This window comes from Protopterus annectens, chromosome 1.part0 (assembly GCF_019279795.1).
Source record: "Protopterus annectens isolate FY-2018-M chromosome 1.part0, PAN1.0, whole genome shotgun sequence".
Taxonomy (NCBI): domain Eukaryota; kingdom Metazoa; phylum Chordata; order Ceratodontiformes; family Protopteridae; genus Protopterus; species Protopterus annectens.
In genome coordinates this window covers 692,128,351-692,143,350 of record NC_056725.1, presented here as the reverse complement: position 1 = coordinate 692,143,350, position 15,000 = coordinate 692,128,351, and the positions used below count along the sequence as shown (strand labels likewise).

General features: G+C 36.9%; 1 protein-coding gene across 1 annotated transcript in view; it reads left to right on the top strand.

Annotated features, from left to right (window-relative positions):
- The first annotated feature begins 6,693 nt into the window (after positions 1–6,693).
- The window catches only part of LOC122794071 (spectrin beta chain, non-erythrocytic 4-like), a 1,992,331-nt gene continuing 1,984,024 nt past the window's right edge, over positions 6,694–15,000 (top strand). Inside the window, exon 1 of the mRNA XM_044062212.1 lies at positions 6,694–7,582. Within this exon, the coding sequence (XP_043918147.1) occupies positions 7,406–7,582 (177 nt within the window). The 5' untranslated portion in view covers positions 6,694–7,405. The remainder of the gene's footprint in view (positions 7,583–15,000) is intronic.

Genomic DNA, 15,000 nt, shown 5'->3' with positions numbered 1-15,000 from the left:
TCACACAATTATAAGAGATCTTAAGTAATAAATGGGTACTTATAAATGCTAACATTAGACAATGGTTGTCAAACTTTTTTACGGCCATGAGGTCAAATGTTTGTCCCTAACCCGTAATCATGTGAAAAGGCCAAGTGTGCCAGCAGCCATGGCAATTGTAAAATTGAAGGCTCATATCTGGGAGGAGTTTCAAAGTCATGGTGAATTGCTTTCTGATAGTCTTTAAGGGGTTCTAAAAAATCATCTAATGATCAGGCTGGGGAGAATGTTACTCAACCTTTTCTCATCAGATTGGAAGGGGCATGCAGACCTCATCCTGTAATTTTTCTGGGAGGTGGAATTAATAGCATGAGGAACTCATAAACCTGGAGTCCTTGCCATCCTTTGAAGAGGTGATGCCAGAAGCTGTTGGCATGAATGGAGTGGATCCAGTTTCATAGATAGGTGACTGCAGCAACTAAACAGCTTCACAGTGATAAAGTGACAAAATGATAGAAGAGAAAAAATATGCTTGGAAAGCCAAAGATGATGTATATTCTTGGGTTGTCATTCTAATTGTGACATTTCAGTGCTGGATAGAAAGTAGGGGAGATAAATTTGGATTTTCATGAAGGAGAAATAGAGTATGTTCCATTTATAGAAAAATCATGCTATGCTTCTCATACTCCTTGGAAGAGATTACTTCAAGGTGGTGGAAAGCAGATTTTGTTTAGTACCTGAACCCCTGTGTTGTTTTATTAACCAAATTAGCCCTACTAGGCAGAGTCTATTTTCGGAAGAGAACCTAACAAGACAGATTTCCGATATGGCCATAATATAACAAAATCTACACTATTATGGCAACATGGCAAATAGATACAAGTGAGTGTATAGTGAATGGCATGTTCTGCATTGTTATAGTAATAGAAGCCATGCATCATATATAAGTTTGCATTATATTTTTATACTGAGTATTTGCTGGGTACATGAGCAAGATTACCGTAGGCCCTTTAGTGGACTTTTGTTGAATGGGAGGGGAATCATTGAAAAAAGATCTCAGGTTACTAGTCAATGTCCTATTTTCACCTTTGGTCACAGATTTTGGCTGGTGATGAGACAAATGCACCTGTCACACTTGACTACAAGTGGTAGAAGATAAATTATTTTGCAAGTTTACTAGGCTCGGTTCTTATAACAAGTTGACCATTTAATAGTTCTAGGCCAGTGGCCTCTTTTTTAGGGGAGACCCGAGGTAGTATTCATATAGTATTCATACTGACCAGGGGAAATTTGGCCAGGGCATTTAGGAACTTCCATATTCTTCTGTCTTGTTGTTTTGTATCAAGACCACTAGGTGACACCATTAGGCTGCTGCTAGCTTAGGTGTGATAATCCTAAAATGGAGGATGCCATGAGAGATGGAGCAGTGTGTATTTTAAAAGAAGCAGATTGACAGATGTCTGAAACTACTAGAAATGGGGACATTATTGTAAAAAAGTTTGAAGGAGGAGGATTACTGACACAGAAATGACTGAATTTGGTGGAGCACAGTGAACCCTAAAAATGGAGTAGAACAAGCTGTAGTGAGATAGATGATCATGTTATAGATGTGGAAGCAGAAAAAAATGATTGTGTCAAGGTAAAAAGCAGTGGGCTTTGGTTGTAAAGGAGCAGAAAACACTGGTGTGTGTATTTGGCTGGTGAGGTAACCTGTTTTAAATGCATACATTGGCAACAGGATATGAAAAAAAACATGTGGAAAGAAGTATACAACAACAGACTGTAAATCTCAGTAAACCAAAATGATAACTCAGAAATAAGTATGTATCATGGAAATAAGGGGAGTTGAGCAGAGGTGTCCCCTTAAGTATGTGCATTTTTGTTGTAGTAATGAATGCAGTTATTCAGATTTCTGTATCAGAAATAGATGAAGTATTTTGGAAGATGAGAGTAAATTATTATACCTGTATGTCTATCTTGTGCAGATAGCTTAGCTATTGTAGCAAAAAAAATGGATGGATAAAAAAAGTGTTATAAAATTGTTAAAAATGGCAGGTTTAATATTGAATAAAGGAAAAAGCAAGGGGTGTGGTGAAATAAAGAAGTTCAATGGACTTTATTATAATGGGAAGAAAACCAGTACTTTTGGGGTTAAGTTTGGGAAATAGGGAAACATACTGAATAAATAGAAAAGGAAACTGAAAGGAATAAAAAAATGACTGGTATAGTGGAAAAGCTTTAACGTATTATTTTGGTAAACGTGCTTATATTGGGGGCATGTATATGTTCCAGGGAAAATGGAAAAGAAATTGCTAGAAAATTGTTTTGAGTTTTATATGGAGTCTGAGACTGATTAATATTTAATGAAGAAAAATATACAATAAAAAAGAAGGAAACAGGGGAATCAGTTTAAATTTTTTTAACATCATTGCACTTATTTTGGGTTATTAATAGCCTGAAAACAGGGAGAAGACAATAATGAAAAAATTGGTATACAAGAAGTATGAAGAGATATGGAAATATGTGGAAAATAAATAAAAAGAGATTATGGAAAGAAAAGAATATGTAAATAAAATAAATTTGCACAAATTAAAAACTAATGAATTTATTTAGAAAAGGAATGAGTGTTATGAAAAACAATTTTTTCTTGTATATCCATGGAGTGAGATTTATCATATGATTATAGAAATGTGAATTGTACAGAAGTAAAATTTTTGAGGATTTCAATGAGAGGAGTTTTAGTGGAGAATTTTGTTAAACAAGTTACGACGAAATGGATATTGATTGCAAGCAAGATAAAGGAAACTGCAAAACATTTTTTAAAATGTAAAATGAATATGTCTTTTGGGGAAAAGTTTAAAGATGTATATAGCTGGAGGAGATTTCAAGGAAATAAATAAGGTAGAAAGGAATGGAGGAGGAAATTGATAAATGGGATAAAATATTATTTGTTAGAATCTTGGTAGTGTTAAGGGCTATTATATAATCAAAACTGAAGAGAGAAAGTGTATTGACAGAAACAAGAAAATGATTGTTGAAAAAAACATTGGGGTAGATAGATGAAAATTATGGAAACAAAAATGGAAAAAGTTTGCACTAAAATTATGTTGCATTTCTAAAAAAGAAATTATAAAAGTGGTGTTAATAGGACAACTATGACATTGCAGAAATATGTAAATGTAATTTACTGTGTAAATGTGTAATTGTTATATATGTATGTATATATAGCAACCTCTACACTTTTTTGAAAAGTGTTGTGGGATCTTTTATATTCACTTGAGCTGCCATCATCTCAGTTTAACATGTTATCTGAAGGAGATGGTTAAGGGTTTAATGGGGATACCCCTTGGGTATCTACCGTTGGAGGTATACGAGACACATCCCTTTTGGAGAAGGCTCTCAGGCTGACTTTGGACTTGTTCAAAAGGCTTTATTCCCACAGGTTGCCTAGGATTGTGTTGGAATCTCTCAGAATTTGCTATAGATCTGCTGCTGGTGATACACCTAAAAACATGTTTTAGGAATACAGAAAAGATATGTGGCCGAGCTAGGTATGGAAATAAGGTACATAAGGAAAGCTGGTGGTGGAATGCAGAAGTCCAGGAAGTCATCAGAAGAAAAAAGGAGTGCAGGAAGAAGTGGAAGACAGAAAAGACTGACCAGGCTAGGAAGGACTACTGGTTGGCTAACAAAGAAGCTAAGAAAGAAGTTGCAATAGCAAAGAATAGGGCATCAGAGGCACTCTACCAGCTTCTGGAAAGTGACTCAGTAAGGGGCACAAAGAAACTATATTAGGTTGCAAGGCAAAGACACAAAGATAAAGAAGATATTCAGCCATCCTTCATAAGGGATGCCAGCAACAACCTGCTCACCAGCCCAGAAGACATCAAAGGCAGATGGAAGAAGTATTTCTTTATTATTTATTTATTGAATAAAAATCTATTTTCCTCTAGATAAGTGAGGAAAGTGAGTACAAGAACTGTTTTTCTCTAAGCAAGTGAGGAAAGTAAGTACCAAAACTGTTTTCCTCTAGGTAATGAGGAAGGTTGAGTGCTGTAGTAATTAATAGCTTATTTAGTGCTTACAACAAGTACTGATCACGAATAAGCAAATTCCAGTGCTAAAACTAAGAATCTGTATCTGGACTAAACTAGTTACAGGAAAGGGGGGAAGCAAGTGCAAATGCGGGCTTTTAAATCAGAGAGGTGGAAAAACTGCCCAAAATGGCCAATAACTACAATTTCTGGGCCAGAACCACTCCTTATGTGGTAGATAGGTTACCTAGTGCTTACCACTCCCACTGATAAGCTAGAAGACTTCCCTCCAACACAGAAAGCTTGGGGGCTCAGAAGCTTACATACAGTCCTGGATACAGCAAATCTGAATCTGGACTTACAGTAGTTACAGGAAAGGTAGGAAACAGGCTTAGATTTTTTTTTTTTTTTACAGAAAAGTAGCTAAAACTGCAGTAAAAACAATTCAACTACAGTGCAAGCTAGCACACTTGAGTATGTAGCAATGTTAGATCAAACAGTTTAAAAAAATGCAATTAAATTAAAAATGACTAAAAACAGGTGCAGAAGGAGTCTATTAGGTAGAATGAGGTAAACAGATGGGACTGGGGAGAGTGTCCCAGATCAAATCTACAGTGGGGGCGGGCCATTGCAAAAGCCTCCAAATTTAAACAACAAGACAGGAATGGGGGGGTGGGAAGGAGAAAAACAACACCTTCAGCAGAGATCTGAAAAACGGGGAAATGAACTATGCTATTTTGTGAAGAGGCCAGGGATTGGGGTTATTCTTATTTTGTTATGAGCTGCAGTGAAGAGAGTAGAGCACGCACATTGAGCTGTGAGACAGTTCCATACTTTGTCAAGCATAGTAGATTGTCCACTTCACTGTTCCAGGATCTGTAGGTTAGCATATTTACCAATCATGCTCTTTCTGCCAGGCTGTCAGCAGGTTTGTACATGTGTGTCCATTACTGGAATATCAGATGTCTGTAGTTCTGTCCTCATACTGTTCAAATAAATTCTTATTCCAGTACTGACACTAGAATGCAGCCTGAGTAAGAGGTACTTTCTGAAGAGACGATCCTTCGTTTGAGTCATTAAACCAATGTTCTAGTTACCTAACATTTTGCTGCTTCAGATGGATAACTAAAAAGAAAAAAAAAAGAATTGCGTAGCACTTGATGAAGTGTGGACTATTTTTTTCTAATGCTGCAGTGTCCTGAATTGCGTAGACAGCATAAATACTTTCCCTGGTTTCCTTCTAGAAAACACCCTAGCTTTAGTGGAACTTGCTTGGGCATATAAATGCATCACGCCTTATACTCATACCCGTGGTGGTGGTGCTGTGGTAGCGTTGTCGCCTCACAGTAAGACGCTGTCCGGTTCAATGCTCAGCTAGAGTATCTTCTGCGCGGAGACATGCGTGAATGGGCGTACCTTCGTTGAAGGTTATGCGTCAGGCCTGGCAAGCCGGTGCGTAAAAATCAACTGCCAGTCATTAGCGGACAGGAGTTCCGCTGTGGCGACCCCTAACCGGGAAAAGCCGAAAGACACAAACAAAAAAGGGTTCTTAGTGGATAATTCCTGGACATGGGTTGAGGAAGGGGGCATTGACATAATGTGGAGTCCAATCAGTGGTACTTCATTCATGCTCTGTGCGTTGTACTGTGATGTCAAAGCAAGTGCATTGTTGAATGTGTTTGTATATTTTTGAGTGTGTGTACATGTGTGTGGTGGGGAAAAACTCAGAATGTTGACATAAGTATCTTTCACCTCTAAAGCATGTCTGCAATGACACTAATATTGTTAGCTCAACAGAGGGAGAAGAAACATTTTTATCAAAGTTTCTGATATTGAGTGAGTTCATTGATCCTTGAGAGTAACTTAAAAAATTACTGAAGCTGTATTTGATAAAATCACTGAGATGCATGGGTCATATAAAACATTATTGTCTAGAATGCACTGTCTGTAACCTCAGCATTATGAATTATAGGGTGCTCAGGTTAGAGGTAGTCCTCTCAAACAAAGTCTGTATATTTAGCACATGCACCTTGACTACCACATTGCAGTGATTCCTGCGCAGGTCTGCTGTATGACCAAGTCTGAGTCTGCACTTTCAGAAATTAGATAAGCAAACTCCTCAAGGGCCTGAATTATATAGCAAATAACTTGATATACACTATGATGGCAGAATGATCTTTCCTAATGTGTATCCAATTTTCATTTGCTGTGTGTGATTAAATCCGCCGAGTTGGAATTTCTCAGCTAGTCAGGGAGACAAATGCAGGTACCTCTTCTAATCTCATCTTTTTACAGTAATCACTTCTTACACAGTTCAGTGTTTGTATGGCATTATCTGTGCTGTAAAATTACCTTTCCTAGAGAGCTGGAATGCTGACACAACTGATGTGTTATGACCTGAATAGTTGCAGTGCCAGTGAAGTGTAGGGTGATAATACTGATTTTGTTAGCTCTTAATATGCACACACAGATTTGTTGCTCTTTTACTTTCCTGCGTCTAGACTGCTTATTCTGCAGTAAAATTATCATATGAAAAGACGTGTGTGTTTCTCCCAGTGTAGGCAGGCAGCATGTTTGTTGGCAGAAGCATGTAGTGTCTTCTCAGCACACATGACACATGGCTTAGCTTCTGCAGTTTTCTTTTTGCCGAGTGCAGTAATTTCAAGTGTAGCTAGTGACGTATAGAAAGGCTCGTGCTCTCTCTCTCTCTCAGTTTTCTTTCTGCTTAAGCTCTGCAGTAGCTAATGTTTGCTGATGAGCTTGGGTGGGAATCAGAGACTGCAGCAGCTAGGAAGAAAATCAGTAATACAGAAAGAAAGAAAATAGAAGAAAAGACTGGATTTTTATGCACCTATCTGAACACACACACTATATATATAATATATATATATATATATTTTAATTTATACAATCTGTTCAGTTGCTTTAGCAAACAGAAATCATTGTGAAGCGTTCTGTGAAAGAGATTTGTGTTCCTTCTCTCCAACACTCAGCTAACATTCAATGGCTGGTGGAATTGATACTTAAGCATTTAAAAAGGGAGTGAGCTCTGATTTTTTCATTTCCCTAGGATGGTTATCATGCAGCAACACAGCTGACGACGGCACTAGAAAGAAGGCTGTGTTGTTTCTTTTCATTTTTAGCTCTTGTTCCTATGATGCTGCCAAATTAGATGGAAGAAATGGGGGAGAAGTCAACTGGCATTGTCGCATTTTAAAAATGTCTCTTTCTCAAAGCTTTGGAGGGGAATGCTACTCACTTTTTTATTTGTTCTTGCAAAAGGAATTAGAACTCTTTAAAGTAATTGTGCTGGAATTGTAATTTTTGTTTCTCAAGTACTATCCCCTTTTCCCCGTCTCATTCGACTCATTCATAATGCTCTGGAAAGTCAGATGTTTCAGCCTTGTCTCTATTCTCCTCAGCTGGATAATTGGATTAATGAAAAGATGCTAATGGCAAGGGACTCATCGTGGGATGAAGCCCAAAAGCTGCACAAGAAGTGGCTGAAGCATAAGGCCTTCATGGCTGAACTGGCACAGAACAAGGAATGGCTGGAGAAGATTGAGAAGGTAAGATTAATGCTTATTTTTGTACATACAAACTTGCTGTTGTTGTACTTCTGACATAACAGAGCTTGAGGAATCCATAGTGAAAACAAATAAGTGCATAGCCCAGCTGTAAAGCAGGTGCAAGGTAGAATAAATGTTTTTTCTTATTCTGTCTGTCTCTCTCTGTAGCTAGCAGGTGCATTTGTATTTACAGTTGTATACTTCTGATTTGCTGCTAATTTGGTATTTGTTCATATGTTCTTAAACATAACCAAAGGAGGAAACAGAATTAAAGCTGTAGGTCAAAATGCAAACCTCCATCATGCACTTTGGTGAGGTGCTTGCCATGCCAAAATGGGCTAACAACTTAAACTTACTCAGTGACAACAAAACTCCTATGGCATGGACTGGAATCCTCAGCTGTTTTAGCAGACAGAAGCTGTTTTGGAAATCAGGTATAATATTTATTTTTTACAATCTTTAATGACATATGTACTGTTTAAAATTCCTGTTCCACATTTAAAATAGTCTGCATCCCTGAGTACTTTGTTTGATTTAAACACATTCTAGTTAAACATCTCTGTGAAGAAAGCCTGCACTATGTCCATTTGCTGTAACAGCAGCAGATGACGGTACCTTCAGGATGCTGTGTTACTCTTTTAATTTTTTAAGAATATGTTCATAAAAACAGCAAGTAGCATGAACAAGAACGAGTGAGGAATGTTGATGCAAGTATTAGTCACTTTGAAACTGCATATCTGCTAAAGTTGCTTCTGTAATATTATAAGGCCTGCTATTAACTTGGTTACTAGGCAGATCACTGCTGACCTTGGTATTTTTGGAAATAGTATCGTTTGGGGAGTTACAGTGCATTCCTTCAAATCTCCTTGCACACCCTGCTGGAAAGTGGGACATTGCTCATTCTGTAATAATGTATTATAGCTGTTCTGATTTTTTATTTTGTTGCCAAAATCTATCTATTACACTGTGCAGTATTTTCTGAGACTGGTTTTCTCATTAAGGAAGGAGGCTACAAATCAGGGTTCTTTTGCCTTACTAATGAGGGTAACTGCAAACTTAGTCATACCACATTTGCAAGAATCAAGACTCACAATAATCAGGAGCATAATATTTGACTTTGAGCAAAATGACAAATCTGTTTATATTCTGGGTTCTGTCAAAAGTGATAATAAACACAATGAGGCCACACTGGGGGTTAGAAATCTCATAGAAAAGAAAATGCCTTTAGTGAAATTAGGTGATGGACAGCTATTGAGTTGGAGGTCCACATAGAAAATTCTAGATATCTTAGTATGCTAAGCTGAATTGTGAGTAATAGAAGTAACAGAAAACCAAAGCTGAGGTAGATCAAATAAGGGTAGTGGTTAAAAAAGTGCTGGGAATTTTGTGACTGAATCAGGATTTGGAGTTAGAAAACAATTGGGTCAAGGGAGATTCAGTAGAAATAGGGGTAGGAAAGGAGTGCATGTCAGAAAGGGTTGAGGTTAGGTTACATCCAGTAAGAGCAGCGACAGAAAGTCTTAAGAGATACTAGAAATGGATTTGATTAAGGGACAGAAATGTAACAAGAAATGTATGAAGAAGCACAGTATCGGAACATTTTGAAAGTGTCAAGAGGGATACGTAAGAAAAGCAGAGCTGCTAAGATGTAAATAGCTATTTAGGCAAACAAAAGAATAAGCGGATGAGACCTTATTCAAGCAGAAGGTAAGCACACCCCATTTTAAAGCTAAGTGAAGGAAATGGAAGTCAGAGCAAGATAAAACAACCTTTGAAAGTGCATATTATTAATAGAGTTGTTTACAGTGAAACACAGGTACTGAGGGTGAGTTATAGCAGATGAATGAAAGTAGAAAATAATGTAATTAAGCAGCATCTAGAGGGAAAATAAGCAACACAAAGGTTTTAGGAGGGTGTGTGTGTGTGTGTGTGTGTGTGTGTGTGTGTGTGTGTGTGTGTGTGTGTGTGTGTGTGTGTATGTGTGTGCTCGTGCGTGCGCCGCACGTACCCATGAGTATATAAGGGAATTTATTTTGGTGACTGTTCCTAGCTTTGCTTTCTGCTAAGGAAAAAAGTGATAGGCATGAACATCCCCTTTGCCATCAGCATGCGACTACAATGAAAAAGTGAATTGTGTACACAGGCTGTAAGTATAAAAAAATTGTTAAAAACAATGTTTTAACTAGAGGGTTTTCTTCAAAAAATTCAGAAAAACAGAACAACAAAGTTTAATGTCAACTTTTAGTTTCTGTTTGCAGCACATATTGCCCTGTTATATCTTCTTTCCAAATGGGGAAATTTATATCTTGACTTGTGTAGTTTGGGTAATGCAGTAAGGACTGGGACTAGTTTTAGGGAAAATGGTTAAGTGCTGCTTGTAGAGTTTACCTAATCTTTCATTAGGGAATAAAGGACATGAAAACAATGAGTCCACTATGATGCACACGGTGGTGGGGAAATCCACAAGAACCTAGAGCCATAAGATTTTAGTTTAACTGATAAATTTAACTAAACACTTCAGTGCTAATAAGTTGCACACACAAGTGGTCAACTCCAAATTTCCTAATAGCTGGGCTGGAAGCCGACACTTTGGCTCCATTTAAATAATTTAAAGCTTACTTTCTTTGTGTCATATTAAAAACATAAGTCAGATTATAGTAATAAAGCTGAGTGATAGAGAAAGTCATTTATTTACAGAGTTTATCTTAGAAGAAAGTTTCAGCATCTGTCAAAATTAGTTTACGTCAATGTCAGTAACTCAGCAGTCACTTTTGATACTGGAAGATCAGATGACCATTGGGTGTATGCCCACTCCACATTCTTGGATTTATTGTCCAATACTTAAATGGCAATGCAGGGGTGTGCTAAACTCCTGGAATGTCATTCTTCAGATGAATCATTAAACTAAGGTCACATCTGTCCTAATTGTTGACATCTTAAGTGCATCTTAAACATCCTGTGGCACTTATCAAAAAGAATTAGGGGTGTTATATTTGTGTGTAATTTTTTTCATTTAATACATACACATATTTGCAGCATTACAAACACAATATGTATCATTTACAAAATAATTAGAGTTTTTTCATATTTTACACATGTAACATTCAACATATTCCACAATAATTTCTATTTTGTCCTTATTACAATTTCACAATCTCACATCTTATTATATAACAGTTCTTTATATATATTTACATAGCATTTATATAGTTATGAACAGTAGCCAGTCCATTTTCTATACTGTATTTCTATCCATATGTATTTATATTTCCGTATAATGTTTCATCTAGATCTATTTTTGTAGAACACATGGAATAATACTGTTCTTTAAACTTCTTCCAAAACATTTCTAAATTGTTAGTCAAAAACTGTTGTACAATAGAAAGTTTAACATGCATAACATAATCTTTCTTCTTGTTACTTGTATTTCATTTGTCCCTACACAGGTAATGTAATAAGTCAGCATAAAAGGTCCAAAGCCTCTTAGACTTTCCTAAATCTTTTCTGTCTCTCTACTATAGCTTTTTTTTCTTCCTCTTTCTTCAAACCTTCCTATGGTTTAATGCAGTAATTATGTTCCATAACTTTTTCATACCCATAATTCCTTTTCACATTTCCTGTTTCTATATCCAATTCTCACATTGTTATATTCTCTACATATTCTGCTCTTTATTTTACATAGTATTTCTTTTTCATCCATTTGAATTTCTCCCACACTTCTTAATATTTTTTCATGGCATCCTTGGCAGAGCACATTTTGCTTCTTGTTGCATCTCCTTCAATATCCAAAGTAAATGTAAAGAACAGGGAATTTACTTAGTGCCCTGGTCAGTATGAGTGCTACCTTGTGTTTCCCCAAACGTAGGCTATATATATAATGAGACTATGTCAAATAACCAAAATAAATAACTCACTTAATTAGTTCAAGTTAGGGATCCGTGTCATAAATAAGGTTGTATTCTGTGGCAGCATCTGTAATGAATCACAAGAAAACACTGTGCCAGAACCACAGTAGTTAAGAAAAACGTCAGTATTGGTGCTGTACATGAGAATAAGATCATTCAGGTTTACCTTTCCAATGAGCCAGATTGCTAGACTGTGGCAAATTCTCAGCAACTATGGACCTTACCTACACTTGCAAGATATGAATCCCGCCTAGAGGTCTTCAAATGGGGAGAGAAGAAGTGGGGAAAGGTACTAGAGGAGGAGCAATGTAAGAGAAGATAGGGTTCAGGCAAAATATATGAAAGTATGAGAAGGATCGGGATAACCATGATACCTAAAGGTGAGTTAAGAGTCAGAGTTCTCCATGTAACTAGGAAGCCAGTGAAAGAGACAAATGGGACAAACAGAGAGGAAGTTGGAAAGAAGGAAAACATTGGGTACTTGTATATTGCTTGCTAATTAATGTAGCATGGATGATGATACTACCAATAATCCTCCACCTACTCCCCAACATATAAATAGACTCCCCAGGGACAAAAGGCTACAGCAAATGCAATAAGCCATAGAGGACTGTGTCAATAAAGGTAAGGAGAAAAGAGTGTGAAGCGCAAAAAGGAGAATGAATTGGAAAAGGGGAGTTGGAGTCTTCCATATATCCTGACGTGCAATGACATGTAACATCATTCACTGCGTAGAAGCAAATGAGAAAGAGATTAAGAAAAAAAAAAAAAAAAAAGAGTATGAGAGCAGGACATGTGGAGAAGCTTACTAAATGATATGAATGAATCAGCACTAAAAGAACTGGGATGCAGGAAGTAGGGTGAGGGGTATCCTAAATAACTTTGGAAAAGAGAAGAGTGATGAGCAAATATAGGGATGAAAAAAAGAATAAATCTGGCGGAAAACTGGAATGGCTCAAAAGGAAGATTTGGTATGCACAGAAAAGGATGCCAGGAAAAATTTAAAACAATGGAGAAGTTAACACCTGGAAAAAGAATACAGAGAGGAAAACAGAAAGGAACAGGTTGGAAAGGTGGGCTAAAGGAGAGACAATCAAACTCTGAAGGAAATTGAAGAGGTTAAAGATGAAAAAGATATGTGAAGTATTAAGCGAAAGAATGGACAACGTCAAAGAAGAGAGAATGATAAAAAATGGGGGAAGGCAGGAAGGATGGAAAGTGTTACAGCGCACTGGCAGAAGAAAATTTAGGAACCGAGACATGCAGAAAGTTCATGGAGTGGATGATCCGAACTTGAGAATAATGTATAGATGGTTTATAACCCCCCATGAAATTGGTAAAGGAAAAAGGAAAGCAGAAAGGAGGACAGGAGCTGCTAGAGGTGCCAGGAGGAAGGAGCAGGAACCGTGTGTAGGGTACAAGAAGTGTGGAAACAGCAAGAGATGATTTGGGGAGACAGATTTCTAAAGAAGCAGAGCATACTTGGAAATTATGTATATAGGGCCTAAAGAGGACAGCATCTCTTAAGTAAAAGAAATGAACATTATCAGACTCTTGAGTACTAAAGTTAAAACCATCATCCCTCAAAATCGGAAGGGGACAAAAGCAATACAGGAGCATGAAATGCAAGCGATGTTCCTGGACATGGAGAGAAGATGGTAGAAACTGACTAGAATGAGGAAAGGGGAAGGAGAAATGAAAAACCACTAGAAAGGTGGAAGGACAGGGCAAATCCAAAGGGAAATCAATAAAAATAGGAATAAGGTAGGAAATGAAGCAGCCAACCACTAATCGGGTATGGTATATGCAAATATAATCTACTTTAGGGAGGTAACTTAAATGTAAACATCTGTTTTGTGGAGTGTTTGTTGGAAAATATAGGATGGACTATAGTTAAGGATATAAATGAAAACAGGCTATCCATTGGTGGTAATATATTGTACCCCACATGAGGACAGCACTACAAATGTGATATAGAAATGTGTATTGTGCAATAATGTTTGACTCTCTTTCTCTTTATATATGTATATGTGTGTGTGTGTGTGTGTGTGTGTATATATATATATATATATATATATATATATATATATATATATAGATAGATATAAGGGCTTTTATTTTGTGTAGGTAGTTAAGCTAAACTGCAGGTTGTAGTGAGGGATAAATGCTATGCAAATATGCTCCTTTAAAATAGAGGAGCCTGTGGGTGATTTGGGAAGAAACTCATGGGTCAGCACAAATTAATGTCACTGAACAAAGTTATGGCTGCAGGAGAACTGTTTCTTCAATGTAAAAGCAGTGGAAGTTTAAATTAAAACTAAAAAATCTGAAAACATTACTATTTATATTTCATTGGGTATTGTTCCTTATGTACATAGAGGCACAGAGTAGACTGCTTCTATGTGGAAAGGAGAATGACCAGAGGAGTGAGGTATACAGCTGTTTAAATTGCCAGTACTTAGTTTGGCAATAACAGGATTTCCCAGAAGTTACTATAATAAAATACCTGATAATGATTGTTATCCATGCAGGGACTAAAAAAAAGTTAAAAACTACAGAGGTCTTGCTTGACAGAATGTGACTCATTTCAGGATTTTATATAGATGTGTGATAGAAGCATCAGCTGAAAGTGACTTGCGGAGAATCTTTAGTAAACACTAGGTTAGCAGAAACAAAGACAGGAAAACAGATTGAATCTGAATACAAATATGTAAGGAAAGAATTGCTAAAAACAGAAATTGCAAGAGATATAAATTCAGTAGCTAAATTAAGATTTGTTAAACTGTAAGACACTTTCTTATCAATTATACATCCAGTAACACTGTCACAACAGTGAAGTAGATAATTAGTCAACAATATATATGTTCGCATTTAGACAAGGACCAGCATTCATAGGTTCTTATTAGGCTTGCAGTCCAGGGGACCATTAAGGATCACAACCCAAATTCCCAGTTGCCTCTGTCTTGATTTGCAAGGGGTCACACAGCAGTCAAATGAGGGCAGAGAGAATCAAACCTTGTACCACAAGAAGTACAGTTCACAGCCTTACTCGATTGTACAATCTGCCACACTACTTACTATAATTTAATGCGGTATTTCCACTTTACAGTCTATTTGACCATTTGTCTGCAGATTAGGTATAGCTCAATTAAACACTGATAGATGGAAAAATCTTAATACCGCACTAACTTCTCTATTAAAAAATTCATATGCCAGTCAGTCCTGGGCTAAATTTGTGGCTCCTCATCTAGTCATCTAGGTTATGTTTAAAGATACTAAGTCAGACTGCTCAACATGCAAGGGAAGTTTATTTCAGAGGTTTTGCAGACACCGGATCATAAACCTATCCCTCCACTATGTTTTTTTTTATTAAGTAAAGCTTTAAGTCCCTGTTTCTAATACTGATGAAGATATTGGACTTGTGATCATACAGAAGGTCCAGAACTATCAAGACTATGGTGCAATGAGAGAGAAGGTCAGCTCCTGTCAATAGTTTGTAAGACAGTGAATGTG